The 19,906-nt window shown below is 44.2% G+C and overlaps 1 protein-coding gene and 1 long non-coding RNA gene across 2 annotated transcripts in view; one reads left to right on the forward strand and one right to left on the reverse strand.

The window, feature by feature from the left end:
• Positions 1 to 19,906, reverse strand: part of AGTPBP1 (ATP/GTP binding carboxypeptidase 1) — a 189,108-nt gene that overhangs the window by 124,793 nt on the left and 44,409 nt on the right. The window contains exon 3 of the mRNA XM_073670940.1: positions 4,360 to 4,490. Within this exon, the coding sequence (XP_073527041.1) occupies positions 4,360 to 4,490 (131 nt within the window). The remainder of the gene's footprint in view (positions 1 to 4,359; positions 4,491 to 19,906) is intronic.
• Positions 1 to 19,906, forward strand: part of LOC141253607 (uncharacterized) — a 59,383-nt gene that overhangs the window by 16,993 nt on the left and 22,484 nt on the right. The window lies entirely within an intron of this gene.

Genomic DNA, 19,906 nt, shown 5'->3' on the forward strand with positions numbered 1-19,906 from the left:
AATGAAAGCATACTAAATCATAGCAACATGCAGGACAGCAGACATCTAACCAACGTTTCTTCACGTTTAATCAGTGTGATGTGTTCGTATACCTGACTAAACCTTATAGAGAACCCGTCACATCCAAAAATCTGAATTTACCTGTATAAGGTTAATCTCATTAAAATCCTGCTTTAAATGGAAGAGCGGCAATAGGGAGAAAATAAACTTCTATCCTCCCTGTAGGCAATCGCTTATAGTCATCGCTCACTATACTGTACATATTTGTGCATTGTTATATTTATGTGGATTTTTTTTAATTGCATTTGTAAATATTTCATAACACTAGCCCTAGACCTAACCCTAGTCCTAACCTTAGGTAGGGTTAGAAAAAGGATGTAAATGCGTTTGGTTCTTTTGTTGTTGGAACACTTACACACCTACTGAGAGAGCTATCCCCAATTTGTCTCTTTTCTCACAAAACAACAAGTGAGAAGTTGTCGGAGAGCCCAGTACAGATTTTTTTTTTTTCATTTCAGTCACTGCCTATGCAGAGCACAGCAGTCAAAAGGAGTAGGTCATTCATTAGCTACTGCCCACTACATAGGCAACGTAGATGGCAAGGCGCACTTCATCATAATTTTGTTACATCGGTTGCTACCTATGCAGAGCACAGCAGCCGATGACTAAATACTCTTGATTGCTCCGCTCTGCACAGAAGACTGCAGAATCACTTGAGATGTCAAAGTAGCCCCTGCATGCTTTACTTATCTAGCTCACTGGGCAAGCACTAGCTCCATGACTGCACTGCTCCATGAAAAATTAGCAGTGGGGGGGGGGTGAAATTTGGCACCTTGTGCCCGCACCACGTGCTAAGCCATTGCAACTTATCAGTGGATGGGTAAATCTCCACAATATAGTCAACTGCAGATGTGGACAAAGTGCAGCCCCTGAGCAAATTTCAACCTTTGGGCTGTACCAGTCCGCCCTGCAAGCAAGGACAGCTAAACCAGTTTCACAAACTATAGTTTTTATTCTGATACGGAGGTGCTGACAGTGTTGTTGGTCGGTGCTGGGGTTCTATGGCAGTGTGAACCTGACCTGAAAAGTTGTGTCGATACATAAGTCGGGTACATGCAATACGTTGCATGCTGTACTTGTCTGACTGCAAAGGCGCACCGCTATGTGAGCTTGCCTGTCTGCCGGCACTGGTTACAGTGTGCATGGCTGCTTCCCGCCTCACCGCAACAGCACAAAAAGAGCATTCTCACCCATGGTGACAGAGCAGTATCTAGTGAAGTCCTCGCCGCCCTACCACACAACCTAAGACACTGTTTATGTCACAGGAGCAGAGGGGGACATAGGGTTCAAAGCGGTATGGTAAGCATACTTTTTTTTATTTAATTCTGTGTTCAGGTTGTAGGTTTCATGCCTTTAATGACCAGCTTTGGATTAAAATAATAAAACCAGATGTTACTCTCGCCGATTCCAGCACGCCCTCTCCACCACCATTACGGTTTCCGTTAATTGGCTGCAGTGGTGACAGAAGATGTCACTGCTGCTGCCAATCACTGAGCTCAGCAGATTTGCTAATGTAGACAGGGTAAGCTGCTGAACTCAGTGGTTGGCTGTAGAAGTGATCCATGCTGTAATCGTGATCTCATTGCTGCAGCCAGTATACAGAGACTAGAGCAGCAGCAGAGAGGCAGCACCACACTCGGGGAGAATCCAGAAACCTTTAACTGGAAAACACCTATGCAGTTGACTGCGGGCATTTAAAAAGGGGTTTGTCCAGTACTAGATGACCCCATTAAAAGAGTTTTATTGGAAAGTGGTATGCCGGGAGTTCCATAGCATGGTCACACCTGGTGAAAAAAGATTAAATTCTTATTTAACCAGAGAGCAGGATGGATGAAGGGCAATACATGCACACTGTGGGGACGTCACCACCATAGGGCATCCTTGACCAGACATGTTCCTCCGCTTGTAAACCCCATCAGCCTTTCAACAGAGCACACAGGTCAGATGAGACTTCTCTGCACCAGGCTAACTACTTTGGCCCCACGGCTATCACTTTGAGCTGGTAGCATATTTGCACACCTTGATTTCACACAACTTCATACAGATGCTTTCATACCCAAAAAAGTACATTATAAAAGAGGCAAATTGACCTACAATATAGTTTAGACATTTCCCTATCTGTCCTAGTCGGCTCTACTTTTTTGTGTGAACCTAAATCACCATCCACTGTAATATAGACCTGCTAAACAGGCTTAAATAATGCCTGCCATGTGTGTATTAATGTGAACATATGGAGAAAAAGGAGATGTGGATTCACACAATGTCCCCCTGACAAGGTTAAGCAAGGTCAACTCCTAAAGCAGTGAGAACCCTGGAGGACACAAATTACAGACTTGGGCTGTCCTCCGTGTAACTAAAATGTAATTCTTATACAGCTAAACACAGCTGGAAGGATGAAGATATCAGCGTGTCTGGTAAAAGTCAAAGTGGCACATGATCCATTGAGCACAGCGGCCAGCACTCTCCCAGCCTCTCTGTATACATACACGCTCGCTCCAGCCGAGCATACATGTGTTCTCAATGGACTGCTAGACTCCTCTGGCGGCAGGATAGGGTAGTAGAAATCAAACTGCTAGATACTTACCTCCCCTCACATCTACAGCCGAGGGAGAGTGGAAAAGTCAATATATATCTAATGTATGTGGCCAGCTTTAGTCTACAACTTGCACATAAAAATTATATTATGCTTATGGGCGAAACAAGTCCTGACATATACACACACGTGATCAAAATTGTTGGTACCCCAAGTTTAATGAAAGAAAAACGGACAACTCTTTCCTTTGCTTCCTCTGGTCCATGTTGAGTGTGGTACACACCATGTCACCAAACAGCACAGCGAGTATCTGTAGCCCTTATACAGGCCCACCAACTGATTACAAGATTGTAGTCACCTGTGATGCTAATTAGTGGACACAACTTGATGAAACATGTCCCTTATGTCACATTATTTTCAGGGGTACCATCATTTCTGTCCAGGCCGATTTCATTTATTTTTTTAAAAATTCCATGGAAGCAGGGTTGAAAAGCAATGTCTGACTTTCATTTGTTCATTTTCATAGATTTTTAATTTATTATTACTTTTGTCAGATTCAAGTTATTTCTGTGACCATTGTGGGTTTTTCTTTCATTAAACGAGGGGTACCAACAATTTTGACCACGTGTGTACAACAGTATGCCATACAGTTTCACATGTCACCTATAGGATCCGATGGAAAATGACGGCGCCTTATGGAGGTACGGAATCTAACGTAAACACTCTATGGCTTTATAAATACTTTTAAGATAAAACTCTTATGTGAAAAAAACCCAAGTTCTCATGATCCTAGTGACATGCCATCAATCACTAATCATAAGGAACAACTGCTGTTTCAACAAACTTTACATAAATCAATAGTACTAGCAAATGTAAGAAACATTGTAATATATCTTATCAGAACCACTTTTCACCATACATTTTGCTCCCTAAACTAGTCACCATTCACTCTGAAGAACCGCTCATATCAGTCTTGGTGAAAGTAAGACGGGCTGTCAGAACAGGGAGAAGACATGTTAAACAGAATACTGAAGTCTATGGAAAGGATAGGGGGAGCAAAAGTGAAGAGCAGTGTGAGAAAACAGGCAAAAGCAAGCAGATCGTGCAGTAGTTTAGATTATCCCAGAGCTGAGTTCACAGCTACAGTGCTCAGTACTGCTGTATAAACTCCAAGCTGCTGCTGCTACCTCTGAACATGTCCTAAATTACTGTTTATCAGCAGTTCTTGAGATATTAACACTATTCTTTTTTTATACAGCTCATTGCCTAGGTGACGGACCACCACTGCTGTCTAGCAGTGGTGGCCTACCATGCATAGTGCTTACCGGCTCTATTGTATTGAGTTTGTAAGAGTTACTTTGAAGCTGATGGGATCGCTGAAGCGCACGGTTGTATCCTAATATGGGCCAGCATTAGTGCAGTGCTTGCAATCTAGATCGCAGTGGTGGTCGGTCACCTACGCAACAAGCTACAAACAAAAGTGTTAATATCTCAGGAACGGCTGCAAATTTTAATAAACAGTAAATTGAAAAAGTGCTTACTATCCAACAATATACATCTATGGAGATGGGAATAACCCTATGACCAGTAATATCCCTCAAAATGTGAAGAATATTTTTTATGTATTCATAGGTATGTAATTTTGAATCAAGTACAATGTTTGAAGCCTTAAAGAAGAGCTGTATATAATTTACAAGCAAGTTATTTCAGGAGACATCACTGTATTATCATCACTTCAGGTCCATAGCAATAGAAAAGGGTCATACCTTGGGTTTGTGCCAAGTGGAGGATTTTTGAAGTGACAAACCTGGCATTATCTATATCCAGGGCCGATGACTCTGTGTTGATCTTCTCCAGCTGTGACAGAAGGCTCACAATCCGAGAATTGTTGGAAAGGCTGCACAAAAACAATGGATATTCCGGATATCAACAACATGAATGATGCATTTTGACAGTATACACTATGTGAACAATTATTGGTCTGCTTACAAGTCGCTTTCTTTGTTACGTCTGTTTTGTATTCACATAATGGTGTCCTCAACAAAACAAACTGACAAGTTGCAGAAAATGATGGCATCATACAAACCATTGGAAATAAGGAAGAAAATTATGTTTTTGGTAGCAGGCCAGGAAAAATGTGCATTATATACAACAAGGTCTCATTTTCTACATAGAATCATTGTTGGTATTGCTACTAACCACAAATTAGGGAAATGGGAACTCCGCTAAATTAACCTTCTAATGTGACAAATCTCTAAGTAACACCAAAGGAGTACATGTCAGGCCGGGACAAATGACAGGAGATCTAGGAGCCAGCCACGATAAGCCATACTGATTATTGTGAGCCCCACTAGGAGTGATATCTCCTGTAAAGTAATGCCCACCACTACCCAATTTGTCATTGCGGACCTCACCTCATGTCCCCAGTAGTCACGGCCATTTCCCTTAGCTCATCCCCCTTCCAATAGTGATCACAGCAGGCCACCATTTCCTCAGCAAGCAGTAAGTCCAAGACTTGCCTCCTCATATGTCCAAGCCTCATTACAATGGCTTTCTCTTAGCAGGATGTTACACATAAGCTGCATTTAGCTTTCTGCATTGATGAAAGATTAACACATAACGCTGTAATATGTGACAGCTGATGTTAGCTTCTTGTGCTTGGCAGTAATTATCCATTATTGTATCTGCCAGGAGAGATGAAGGTTGACACAGCATTTGGTATCACACCTCGATGCCAAAAGTAATGAAGACTGAACAAAATCTGGTCTCTACTGAAAATTTTTTAGATGCCTGCTGGCTCTGATATAAGAGTAGTATAGAGCCAATGTATTCTAGAAAATAGTTGTGGTTAGAGATCATAGACTTCACCAGCCTTAAAGATTCAAGAAGAATCCTCTGGGGGGAAAGCTAGCAAAGCCAACATTGTGCATCACTTAAAGAACACCATACCCACAGTGAAGTATGGTGGAGGCAGCATTATACTTTGGGGCTATTTTTCAACAACTGGAACTAGGGCTTTAGTCAAGGTGGAGGGAATTATGTACAGTTCCAAATATTAGTCAATATTGCAACAAAACCTTCAGGTCTCTGCTTAAAAGATGAAAAGGAATTTAACGTTTCAACAAACGACCCCAAGCATATCTCCAAATCTGCAAAAGAATGGCTTCACCAGAAGAAGATCATAGTTTTGGAATGGCTCAGCCAGATCCCAGACCTGAATCCAATTGAAAATCTGTTAGTTGACCTGAAGAGGGCTATACACAGGACATGCCCTTGCAGTAAATCTGTCAGATTGCATTACTGCAAGGAAGAGTGAGGAAAGCTTGCCAATTCTAGATGTGCCATCATGATAGACTCCTACCCAAAAAGACTGAATGTTATCATAAAATTCAAAGGGTATTCCAACAATGATTTTTTTTTTTACATTACAAAAACCTGGCATTTTACCAGGGGTGTGTAGACTTTTTATATCCACTGTATACACATACACTCACGAGTGACAGATCTGTTGTAGAAATTTCTGTAAAGATTTTTTTTCATGTACGCTTGCAGGAATTCATGCACTTGTTACAAAAACAACCTTATTTGGCAATATGAAATGGATTCTCATTTGCAAATCCTTAACCTGTTTTTAACCCTAGAATGCGTATCCCTTACTTTTCTGCTATTTTCTGCAAAATTACTTTTGTTAAAATGTTGAAACTCTAGGTCAGATCTGGGCAACGTGCGGCCCGCGGGCCACATCTGGCCCTCTGGCTGTTCCAGTCCGGCCCGCGGACCGAGACAGCCGAAGGGCTGATAACAGTGGCCCACGAGCCGCACTGCACCGCACGCCGTCACCGCTCGCCGTCACTGCCCGCCTGCACACCGTCACCGCTGTCTCAATCCGTGGTCTCAATCCGCGGTGAATGCATTGGTGGAGGAGGGGCCGCCACTTCCCTCTTCCACCAATCAGCGTTAGAAACAGCTGACACAATGGCATCAGCCTGCACACTGCGGAGAGTCAGTGCATCAGAGACAGGAGCGTAGAGAAAAGGGGAGTGAAGCAAGTATATGCTGGACACAGGGGGGGCTTTAATGCTGGACACAGGGACGGCTTTGCTTTGATGCTGGACACAGGGGGGCTTTAATGCTGGACACAAGAGATGCTTTAATGCTGGACACAGGGGGGGCTCTCATGCTGGACATAGTGGGGGGCTCTCATGCTGGACATAGTGGGGGGCTCTCATGCTGGACATAGTGGGGGGCTCTCATGCTGGACATAGTGGGGGGGCTCTCATGCTGGACATAGTGGGGGGGCTCTCATGCTGGACATAGTGGGGGGGCTCTCATGCTGGACATAGTGGGGGGGCTCTCATGCTGGACATAGTGGGGGGCTCTCATGCTGGACATAGTGGGGGGCTCTCATGCTGGACACAGGGGGGGGCTCTCATGCTGGACACAGGGGGGGGCTCTCATGCTGGACACAGGGGGGGGCTCTCATGCTGGACACAGGGGGGGCTCTCATGCTGGACACAGGGGGGCTCTCATGCTGGACACAGGGGGGGCTCTCATGCTGGACACAGGGGGGGCTCTCATGCTGGACACAGGGGGGGCTCTCATGCTGGACACAGGGGGGGCTCTCATGCTGGACACAGGGGGGTCTCTCATGCTGGACACAGGGGGGTCTCTCATGCTGGACACAGGGGGGTCTCTCATGCTGGACACAGGGGGGTCTCTCATGCTGGACACAGGGGGGGGGGTCTCATGCTGGACACAGGGGGGGCTCTCATGCTGGACACAGGGGGGGCTCTCATGCTGGACACAGGGGGGGCTCTCATGCTGGACACAGGGGGGGCTCTCATGCTGGACACAGGGGGGGCTCTCATGCTGGACACAGGGGGGGCTCTCATGCTGGACACTAGGGAGGGCTGTCAGGCTGGACACAGGGAGGGCTGTCAGGCTGGACACAGGGAGGGCTGTCAGGCTGGACACAGGGAGGGCTGTCAGGCTGGACATGGGGGGCTTTAATGCTAGACACTGGGGGGCTTTAATGCTGGACACTGGGGGGCTTTAATGCTGGACACTGGGGGGCTTTAATGCTGGACACTGGGGGGCTTTAATGCTGGACACTTGGAAGGGCTGTCATGCTGGACATGAGGAGGCTCTCGAGCTCTCATACTGGACATGGGGGGTGGGTGGTGCACATGCTGGACATGGGAGGGCTGTGTGGGGCTCATGCTGGACATGGGGGGCTGTGTATGGCTCATGCTGGACACGGGAGGGCTGTGTGGGGCTCATGCTGGACATAGGGGGCTGTGTGGGGCTCATGGTGGACACAGGAGAGCTGTGTGGTGCTCATGCTGGACACGGGAGGACTCTGTGGGGCACATACTGGACATGGGAGGGCTGTGTGGGGCTCATGCTGGACATGGGAGGGCTGTGTGGGGCTCATGCTAGACATGGGGGGCTGTGTATGGCTCATGCTGGACACCGGAGGGCTGTGTGGGGCTCATGCTGGACATGGGGGGGGGGCTGTGTGGGGCTCATGCTGGACTTGGGGGCTGTGTGGGGCTCATGCTGGACATGGGGGGCTGTGTGGGGCTCATGCTGGACATGGGGGGGCTGTGTGGGGCTCATGCTGGACATGGGGGGGCTGTGTGGGGCTCATGCTGGACATGGGGGGCTTTGTGGGGCTCATGCTGGACATGGGGAGGCTGTGTGGGGCTCATGCTCATGTTAATATTAATATTGAGCAGAATTCATTTCAGCCTATTGGTTCGGCCCTCCCCAACAGTCACGGTCTCTCATGTGGCCTCTCGGAAAAATTAATTGCCCACCCCTGCTCTAGGTATTCCTTAAGTATGTCGTTGTTGGTAATATCCAGTTCATATAATTTATGTGATAGGCATTTTGGTATAACAATGCTTTTTCGGGGAAACCCCATATTTACAGCACCCGAGCCTTTTAGGCCCGTACTAGGTTTATCTTGTACTCAGCAGTGTTCGTGTCTCAAGTTACTGTGTTATTGTACTCAGGGTTGCTGGGGAGGGGGATGGATCATGCCTGTGTATTGAAAGACCTGTGATGATGTAATGGCCATGTGATCTTGGGAGAGAGACTGACTCTTCCTTCCCAACGTCATAATGCCATGACATTGCTTCCGGAAAAAAACATGGCAAAATATCTCAAAAGAGGAATTGTTTGCTTATATTGGACCAACACTTCTGGCAGGGTGAAAAATCTTGTGATGTTCCAATCAGAGAATTATTTCTGGATCCACTTTCTGATCCACACTACAAAGCAACAATGTCAGTGGATAGATATGAGGAAATTCGGAGAAGCCTTGGATTTGATGATAAGCGAACTCGTTCTGCGAGGTTGGAAACGTAACTAATAGGTGCTAAATGATACATCTGGAATATTTTTATCAAGAATTGTACAAAGCTCTACAATCCTAGTGCTAATGTAACAGTGGATGAGCAACATGTAGCCTACAGAGGACGTTGCAAGTTCATTCAATATATGCCTAGTAAACCAGCCAAGTATGGAATAAAAATATTCTGGATGTGTGATTCTACAAATTATTATGGGATGAATGGGCTCACCTACTGTGGCAATGAAGGTGGCGCTCCAGTGCAGAAATACCTAGGTTCTGACATTGTAAATAAAAACTTGCTGTACCAATTTACAATTCTGGTAGAAACCTTACAATGGACAATTACTTTACTAATGTTGAACTGGGCAATTTTTGCTTGAAAAGATCTTACAGTTGTTGGTACTATGAAGCCAAATTGACGAGATATTCCTCCGGTGATAAAGCACATTCCACAGCGAGCACTTTATGAGAGTGTCTTTGGTTTCAGCAACAAAGGTGTCTTACAAAGCGAAGGAAAAATCCGTTATATTACTCAGTACCATGCATCATGATTCCAGTATTGTCAGGAAACAAACCAGAAATCATCCTGCACTATAATAAAACTAAAGGCGGTGTGGACAAGATGGATGAAATGGTTGGAGAATATTCATCAAAGAGGCAAACAAAATGTTAGGCTGTAGTCATTTTTCAAATATGATTGATGTATCAGCCCTTAATACCTACATTATTTATACTGAAACTCATCCCGATTTCCATGCTAGGAGGAAGGACAGGAGACGCCTATTCTTGAAGGACCTTTGCCATGAACTTGTAACGCCTCACATGATGCAGCGAAGCAACATAAAATGCTTGCCAAAGCAAACTAGAGAAGCTATGAAACGGTGTGGCGTATTCCATTTTCAGGCAATTCCAGAGCCAGGAGAAAGAAAACAAAAGTGTTGTTTTATTTGTCCAACAAATAAAGACAGGAAAACTGAATGTTACTGTACCATTTGTGGAGAAAATATCTGTCAAGAACATTCTTCAGAAAAGATGACATGTGTAAATTGTGCGGAAGATCAATGAAATTGAAAAGGAAAAGTTGGAAAAGAAATGTAGCTGCAGCTAGTTTACTTCAACATTTATATACCCTTGTTTGTGTGTTTTTCATGTCTTTGTTTGAAATTTGAAAAAAATATTGTTAAATGATAAAAAGGATTAATCACATAGAATGCGTAACCTGGGCCTTTTAGGCCCATGTACTTACTTTTTTGGTGTTTTCTGCAAACAATTATAATTACAATGTTGTGCATTTTTCATATCTTACTTTGCAATTTTGAAATAAACTTGTAAAAGTTATTTATTTGAGTTCCTCCATATGATTTGCACAAGGGCCTAAAAGGCCCGGGTTACGTTAAAGTGTATATTTCAGATGTCACGCTTTCTAGGGTTAATCAAAATGTAAATCCGGACAAAGTCACTTATACGGGATTATATAGCTACAATATTCTCAACTTTATCTGACAGCTTGATCTTGCAGACATACTCCTCTCGTATAAATTACGTCCAGTGGTTGTGGATATGACCTGAGACAATTACATAGCTATGCTGGCATATCAACAACATTCTTGCTATAAGAATCTAAATTAAATGCCGCCACGCAAGAATTCCCAGAGATTTGCAGCAGAGCACATTAGCGGACTATGTGATCCCAAGTAATCATCACCTGTTCCAGGTTCCTCTGTCAAATGCTGGATCTCCACTAGAGTACGATCTGTCACCAGGCTTAGATGTCCTTGTGCTAATACCAAAGAAACATGTGCTCGCCAGAAACCTAGATCAGATATCATACTAATATGTTATGCTGCATTACGGGGGCTGCCAAATGTATCAAATATCGCATCTTGTCTGACAAACCCGAGCTCCTGCACAAAAACTTACTGTAGCACAGAAAAATGTGCATTTGCTAATATTTCCTTCTCCTCTTTATACGGATCAACTGAAAGCAACATTGGCTTCTAGGTAACAAAATGGGCTTTGTTTGCCTGGTTTCCCAACTATAGAGTGAACAAATGGGTGAAAATTGATGTTGTACAAGACTTCTTTTTTTACCATTTGTATTACTTAAAAGCTCCACTCCAGCGTTTTTGATCTTTTTTACAGTGTTGAAGTGGTGCTTATAATGTAAGGTCCCTGCCCTTGGTCTTATACACGCGCTCAAGTGTCTTCAACTTTTTTCAGAGCTGTTCCTATCCCACAGCACCATCTTGTGATCGCAACTTTTGACTGTCAGGAAGTCAGAAGTTACATCACAAGCTCTCAATGCAAGTCTATGAGAGGCAGAACGAGGCTCCAATAGACTTGCATTGAGTTGTGACCTCTCACTCTATGAAACACTAGCGTGATCTAGCAGGTCACAAACTGCTGGGGATCGACGGCGATAGAAGGGGAAGACGGCAGCGAGTAAGTTTGAGACTAAATGCGGGGACCTTAGATTCAAAAGCACCACTTCAGCTGTAAAAAAAAAAAAAAAAAAAAAAAAAAAAAGCTGGAGTGGCACTTTAAAAAAACAAAAAACAAAATTATAATTATGCCCAAAATGTTTAGGGCAGCACGGTGGCTCAGTGGTTAGCACTGCAGCCTTGCAGCGCTGGGGTACTGGGTTCAAATCCCACCAAGGACAACATCTGCAAGGAGTTTGTATGGGTTTCCTCCCACATGCCAAAGACATATTGATAGGGAATGTAGATGGTGTGTCCCAATGGGGGCAGTGCTGATATTGTCTGTAAATTGTCTGAATTGTAAAGCGCTGTGGAATATGTTGGCGCTATATAAATAAAATTATTATTATATGTTGTAAATGACAAGATAACACTAGTCTATATACATTTTGATGACTCCAGAATAACACCCGATCTTTGCAAATTTGGATGTGCTGAATCCAAATATCACATCCGTTTTTCCCAGTCAGATCCTGTCTTCACACAAAAAGCTGGTCTTCCTTCACAGCCATCTGAGCTACTTCCACTCAAATCTGGGAGCTATCAGTGAAGAGTAAGGAGAACGCTTCCACCATGCTTGTGTTTGCAGCAAAGAACCACTGATAATAGCTATTCTAGAAAATCCAAAAAAGTGCCTAACAATTAAGAATCCAGATAACTGGGGATCTTTTGGTTAACAGACTAATCTTTTTGTATGAAAAAAATATATATGTGTTGTTCTGTTCTTCAAATAATAGAATTAGACTTATCGGTAATTCGGTTTCTAATAACCACGACAGCACCAAAGGAAGATGTCACCCCACCCTAATAGGGGCAGGAAACACAAAGAGGTCAAATAGCCCCTCCCTCATCCTCCCTCCAGTGTTTTTATAAAGGACCACACAAGTATGGATGCTTCAAATTATATTTATTCTTATTCAAATTAAATGATTTTTTGGCTAACCAAGCCTGGGAGGGAATTGCTAGTGTTGTCGTGGAGGGTTATTAGAAACCAAATTACCGGTAAGTCTAATTCTTTTTTCTCCAATAAACCCCCCACGACAGCACCAAAGGAGGAGTACCAAAAATGTTTAGAGAGGAACAATGGCCTGAAGCACTTTCCGCCAAAAGGCCAAGTCTTTAATGGACATTAAATTAAGTTTGTAATGCTTGGTGAAGGTATGGACCGAGGACCATGTAGCTGCTCTACATATCTGCTTGAGGGAAGCGCTAGACTTTTCTGCCCAGGAGACGGACATGGCTCTTGTAGAATGTGCTTTCAGTTTTTCTGGTGGTGAGAGATTTTGGATCTAATATGATTCCACAATGGCTTTCTTGATCCAAGTAGCGATGGTAACTTTTGAGACCTTCTTCCCTCTGTTCTGACCAGATGGCTGAATAAAGTAGTTCTGATCCTTCCTCCAGGCCTCTGTCTTTTGGAGGTAGTGAAGAACGACCCGCCTCACGTCCAAAGTATGGAATTCTTCTTCCCTTTTATTTTTTGGGTCCTGACAGAAGGAGGGCAGAATTATCTCCTGTGATCTATGAAAGTCTGAGACCACCTTTGGTAAGAAAGACAGGATTATTCTACAGCTGGACCCATCATCCAGGATTCTCAAATACGGGTCATTCACTGAGAAGGCCTGGATTTCTCCCACTCTCCTGGCGGTGGTAATCGCTACTAGAAAAGTTGTTTTCCAGGCTAATTTATCCAGCTCTATTGGAGGCCAAAGGTTCAAACGGTAGTAGTGTCATACCTTTAAGGAAGATATTAAGATCCCAGGAGGGAATGTGGTTGATTATTCTGGGACGCAGACGAGTAGCTGCTGTCATGAACCTTTTTACCCACCGATGTTCGGCTAGGCTCTGGCCGAAATAAGCACTCAGCGCCGCGATCTGTACCTTGAGGGTGCTGGGTCTAAGGCCTTTTTCCAGCCCCTCTTGTAGAAAATCCAAAGATCTGGGTCATGTCAGGATGCCGAAGATCTGGCCTATTTAGTTTATACCATGTTAGAAAGGTCTTCCATATCTTGCTGTATATGGAGTTTGTGATTTGTTTCCTACTTTTTTGTAGGGTATGAATTACTCGGTCCGAGTCCCTTGGCTTTCAGGATTGTGAACTCAGAAGCCAGGCCGCTAGATGGAGGTTCTCTGGATCTGGATGGAGTATTGGACCCTGATGGAGAAGGTTTTTGATTGCTGGCAGAATGAGGGGTCCTTCTATGCTTAGACTGTTTAGTGCACAGAACCAGCTCCTTTTGGGCCAAAGTGGGGCTATCAAGATTATCTTGACCTCCTCGGTCCTTACTTTCTGTAAGGTCTTGGGTAGCAATGGAATTGGGTGAAAAGCGTAAGCTAGATGGAAACGCCACGGGTGAGCGAATGCATCTATCCCCAGGCATACGTCGTTTGGATCTAGGGAGAAGTATTTTTCTGCCTTGGTGTTCTGGCATCTTGCAAAGAGGTCCACCTCCGGACGACTCTATTGTCTGGTCAGCATGTGGAAAATGTCTGAGTCCAGCTCCCATTCCCCCGGATGGATATTCCTTCTGCTCAGAAAATCGGCCTGGATGTTGTCTGAGCCTTTTATGTGCAGAACTGATAAGGAACGAAGATGTCATTCTGCCCAGAAGAATATTGTTACGGAGATACTTTTTAGATTCTCGTACCTTGTACTCCCTTGATGGGACAGGTGAGCTACGGTAGTCATGTTGTCTGAATAGACTTTTACATGTTTGCCCGCAATGATTGGAGCCAATATTTTGAGTGCCTCCTCCACTGCCTTTAATTTGCGGAAGTTGGAAGATCTCCTGCTGGTCTCTTCTGTCCAGACACCTTGGAAGGGGGTTTGGGCGATGACGGCTCCCCATCCAGTCTTGCTGGCGTTTACCGTGACTTATCAGAGGGAACTGAGACCATGTAACCCCTGGTCTTAGGTTTCTTGGGCTGAGCCACCATGACAGGGATGTCTTCACATAATGAGGGATCATGATCTTCCCGTTAAGGGAGTCTGGGGAGAATATGGGTTTGCAATACCCTGGTGTGAGCCTGAGCCCAGGCTACGGATTGAATGCAGGCTGTCGTGGAGCCAAGGGCTGACATGGCAAATCTTAGAGACACCCTGTTCAGGGTCTTCAGATTCGTTATCTTGGATCTCAAAAGTATCTGCCTGTCCTTTGGTAAGAAGGAGGTTTGTCTGGTGGAGTCTAATAGAACACCCAGGAACGTTTTTTCTGTGGCAGGGACCAGGTCTGACTTTTGATGATTTATCAACCACCCTAGGGTGGTGAGGATTTGGATTGTTCCTTGCAGATCCTCCTGGAGTGATGCCACCGAGGGACCTACTAGTAAGAAGTCGTCGAGGTAGGGAATGATGCAGATTTTCTCCTTTGTGATAGAAGCCACTACCTCTGACATAATTTTGGTAAATATTCTCAGTGCTGAGGATTTTCCGAACGGCAATACGTTGAATTGAAAATGTAATGTTTGATCCTCTTGAACCACTGCAAACCTTAGAAATTTTCGGTATGTTGGATGTATAGGGACGTGGTAGTATGCGTCCTGTAAGTCGATGGTTGCCATCACATATCCTTGTCCTATCAAGGGAACTGCTGATCTGATGGACTCCATTTTGAATCTTCGGTAGATGATATATTGGTTCAAGGGTTTCAGATTTACTATTATTCTGTAAGTGCCGTTTGGTTTTCTTATCATAAACAGGTGTGAATAGTGGCCTGTGTGTCTTTCGGTTTTTGGGACCTGTGAAATAGCCCCCAAGGATAGCAGGTCTCTTAGGCCAAACATCAGGGCGTTTTTTAATCTCGGGGAGGTTAGACGAGTTATTCACACTTTTCTTGGATGATATGAGGAGAATTTGATCTTCACCACTTCTTGAATTACCTTCAAGACCCATTGACTGGAGCAAATCTTTTGCCATTGGGGGAAGATATTTTATGATTCGTCCCCCCACTGCTCTGGCGTCACCGCTTCGGTTGTCGCTGTCCTTTTTGGAAAAAAATATTCCCATCTTTCCCTTCTTTGGGGTAACTCCATTGACTGGACTTCCCTTTCCCCTTGTACTGGGGATTCTGCTCCTGAGGGGGCGAAAGGGGGTCTTCTTGTAGTGTCTGGGTTCTAGCAAGGACTCCTTTTTATCAGAAGCCTTCTCCAGGAGGTCGTCAAGGGCATGGCCAAACATATATTCTCCCCTGAAGGGAATGGAACAGAGTTTTATTTTGGAGGCCACATCACCTTTCCACGATTTCAGCCATAGTGCTCGCCTTGTGGAGTTCGATAGGACTGATGCCCTGGTGGTTACTCTCACAGATTCCGCTGAGGCATCTGCCAGAAAGTCAGTGGCCTTCTGCAGCAAGGGTAGGGAAGCTTGTATCTCTTCTCTGGATGTGCCCATAGCCAGATGCTCTTCAAATTGGATGAGCCATCTCGATATGGATCGTGTAACACACGTGGAGACTACATTAGTGTTCGGAAGGGCTGCTGATGTTTCCCAGGATTTCCTGAGAAGGCTATCCATCTTGTGGTTCAGAGGATCCTTCAGTTGCGACGAACACTCGAATGGCAATATTGTCTTTTTAGCGACTCTTGCCACCTGAATATCGACTTTAGGTATCTCGGGCCAACATTTTGAGGTTTCTTCATCTACCGGAAACCTGTCTTTCAATTCTGCTGGTGTATTCAGTCGTCTTTCAGGATTTTCCCATTCGTCCAGGATTAACTCCTGAATGTTTTCATTTATCGGGAACACCATCTTTTTCTTTGAACGGAGACCACCGAACATCTCTTCCTGGACTGATCTAGTGGGCTTCTCTTCTTCCACCTCCATCGTTCTTCTTACTGCTGCGAGGAGGTCTTCCATAAATTCCTTTGAGAAATAATATCTCTTATTTTCCAGACCTTCCTCTGCTGCGCTAAGTTCACTTTCCTCTAAGTTCTTCTGGAAGGGATATTTCGTCCTGGGAGTCCGAGTCTCTTCATTCTTCCAGGGAAATCTTCCTCTTAGCCTTTGGAGGCGAATCAGAAGTGGATCGGGAAAAGGAGGCCAATGAAGATTGAACTTCCTGACGGACTATCCCCTTGATTTCATCTATGAGGGATGGCTGCTCTTCCCTAATAATTTTCTCCGTACATTTCTGGCATAAATATTTTTTGTTTGAAGAAGATCGTTTTTTTGCACATATAGCACACTTCCGGCTAGACTTATTTCCTGGTGCAGGATCCTTGTCCCCCTAAAAAAGAGGGAGAAGGGTAATTAATGTATCAATTCTAACCTGCACCTAGGAAAGGACCGCCAGTGCCAGACTTACTGGGACTGGAATCCCGCAGACATGGAGAAGATAGATTCCTGACCATCCAGTGTATAAAAATACAAAACGGATTAGGTCCTACCTTAGATGTCTTCTGTCCAGGGCTCTTATATAGGCGACTGGACACAGCGCCCTCCCTTTTTCCCTGGGGAGGGGGGTGGGAAGGCTCCTCCGACTTGGTCCAATTGGTGAAGCAGGAACACCTGCGATCACCTGCGGGTTTTTTTTTTGTATGCCACCTCCAGAGGACCACATTGTCCTAAACGGACCGGAAGTAACCTAAAGGACCCTGTTTCGGCATCCCACGTCACTTTCCAGCCGTTTTTAGGTAACTGCGTTCCAAGGTGGAACGCAGACCGAAAGTGAAGTCATCCAGCGGTCCGCGTCACTTCCGGGATACGGCGCACGTCACTCCCGCTATGGAGAACGCCAGAGGCCACCTGAGATGGGGGGGGGGGGAGCTGGGCTGGAGAGCTCGAGGAGGCCTCCAGCCCGACACCCACCAGTCCTTACCCGCAGGCGCGGACTCTGTGGGGATGGGGGGGTCCCCGAGTCCCGGAGGAGACAGGAGCGTCATAAGGGGAGGGGAAGAACACTCCTCAGTCCCAGCTGCCCGGCTTAAAAGGTATGCTGGGTCTCTGCCGCCGCACAGAGCACCCTGGATGACCTCTTCATCCCAATAGGGACAGGAAAAAAAACACTGGAGGGAGGATGAGGGAGGGGCTATTTGACCTCTGTGTTTCCTGTCCCTATTAGGGTGGGGTGACATCCTCCTTTGGTGCGGTCGTGGGGGGTTATTGGAGAAATTTTCATTGTTCATGATTAATTTAACATGTAAAAAAGTTTTATATTTGTAAAAAATCCTGACCCGATAAATCAATTCTGACTTCATATTTGGAATCCGCAGCTTCACATTGTGTACAATTAGCGAAAATACTTAGGCCACCAGAAAAAAAAATTAAATAAATATTGATCAGGGTAATGATTGATGGGAGAATAAGTTTTCCTAATAAGTAAAGACGAGAATGAAGTCAATAGTAGATCCCTTGAAACATGAATGCACTAAAAGGAATCTCGGGGGTGGATCATTCTGACAAACTGTTTATATGGTCATGTTGCTCTTTGAAAGATAATGACATCCATACCTTTACTGAGGTTATCTTTTGTAGCCTGACTGAAAAATTGTTGCTTGAATTCATATGTAAATACGGCTTATGTGCTATGGGTGTGATCAGAGCACTTCACAAGCTCCCTGGCTCTATTGCCCGCCCAGTCCCACCTTTCTCTGCTTCAGTACACAAGGAGCCCCCCTCAAACTGGCCAGATCTTTTACGGTTTTTTTTTCCCCCTTGGAAAACTAGCAAACAAAGTACATAAGTGATCTTCTCTCAACACAACTATGAAGCACCTCTCCTGAGCACAGATATTTTATTTATTCATGTCACTTATGTCTCATTTAGACCTCAGCATTTTAAACTTACGGAAATAAATTGTACTGGTGCCATCAGTATTTTTCAAGAATGGTTAAATAACTAAATAAAATTATAAAGCTTCTCCTATCATTTGCAATGTTAAACACGGATGTCATCCATGTGCTGTACGTGTTTTTCCCAGACCCCTAGATTTGTATTGGCACTTTTCATTCATGCGGGCAGAAAAAAAACAAACAAATGTTTCCGTGAGTTTTGCAAGAACACACGGTCCATGAAAAAAAGTAAAAAAAAAAAAAAACACAGACATGTGAACAGCTCTATATACATCACTAATGCACTAGAGATGTACAAAGAATGCCATCATGTAAATGTAAAGTCACAATCTCAGTCATACATTAGGGCCAATTCCATAAGAAGCCAGTGAGCCCACCTAAGTGTTTTAGCGTGTGGGGAGGACATGCTAAAATGTGGGAGGATATACAAATACCATGCAGATCGTTTACACTGTGGTTATCACTGCAATGTAATAGTCTTAACTACTAAGCCACCAAACTGCCCATATTCATGAAGTGTTCACAAGATGTGTCAGCTCGAATTAAAGCTGGCGTTTAGACCACAACAGTGGTATTATCAATAACACCTGATTCTTAGAAAGTGGAAATTTAAAATTCTCCAGATCTATCACACTGGTTCATAAATGGTTGGATAAATCTGCCTAATATTAAGGCTATCTAATCTACATTACCAGATATTAGATGGCTTACTTTGTGCCAGGAATGTGTACAACACTATTGGTGCACAATGTCGCACCCTAGGCCACGACCCCTTACCAGCAGGCTGTGCCCACTTGTCAGACAAGTCATAGACCTGGGCTAAAACACATCACAAATATGGTGCAAGACAAGTCATCAAAGGCCGTTTTTGGTGCAAATTACACCAGAATTCTGGCACATTTAGCTTGATAAATATACCCATTGTGTGAACGGGTAGTGTTAGTTTTTCTATCATAAATTGGAACACAAAGGTTAATTCTCTTAGAAAACTATTACAAAGTTACTACATGTGCAATTCTCTAAAGTGTTTAAGTCATCACTTGAAAAAAAAAAAAAAACAGTTTATAATCATCTTACAAAGTGATGTGCATATTGTTAGGTATTGTAATTACTTAAAAGGGCTCTCCAGAAATAGAAAGAAAAAAAATGACTAATGGAAAGGTCAGTATAAATACATTCCAAAACACTTTTAAAAGGGAATCTGTCAGTAGGATTATCCCTCCTAAGCCGTCTATATGGGCATGTAGGTCATAGGAAGCTTAATAAAATATCTTGATATCTGTGATCCAATGTCTTATTCCAGAGAAAGCTTTGCTTTTCTTATACATAAATGAGCTGTTAAGATCTACGGGCCAGACAGAGATCTGTACGAGACTCTGCCTCCAGAGCTTATTTTACATATAAAAGGGGCGTTACCAGTGTGAGAGACATGTAATGACTGACACTGCTCTCATAATCACACACAGCTCTGCAGAGAGATAACCACTAATACAGTACAGCAGAGCTAATAGAACAGAAGTGAACTTTGTCTCATTACAAACATTTGTAACTATCCTCTCATAGTGCTGGAAGCTCTGCTGCAGAGCGACGCGATTAGAACAAACACAGTAGAGCAGAATTGAAACTTGTCTACTTAGGCTTGTTCACACATTTTTTTTATGCTTTTTCAATGCAAATATTCTGCTG

Source organism: Phyllobates terribilis, unplaced genomic scaffold (assembly GCF_046119375.1).
Source record: "Phyllobates terribilis strain yellow unplaced genomic scaffold, ASM4611937v1 Scaffold_1__5_contigs__length_1240528914, whole genome shotgun sequence".
Lineage (NCBI taxonomy): Eukaryota > Metazoa > Chordata > Amphibia > Anura > Dendrobatidae > Phyllobates > Phyllobates terribilis.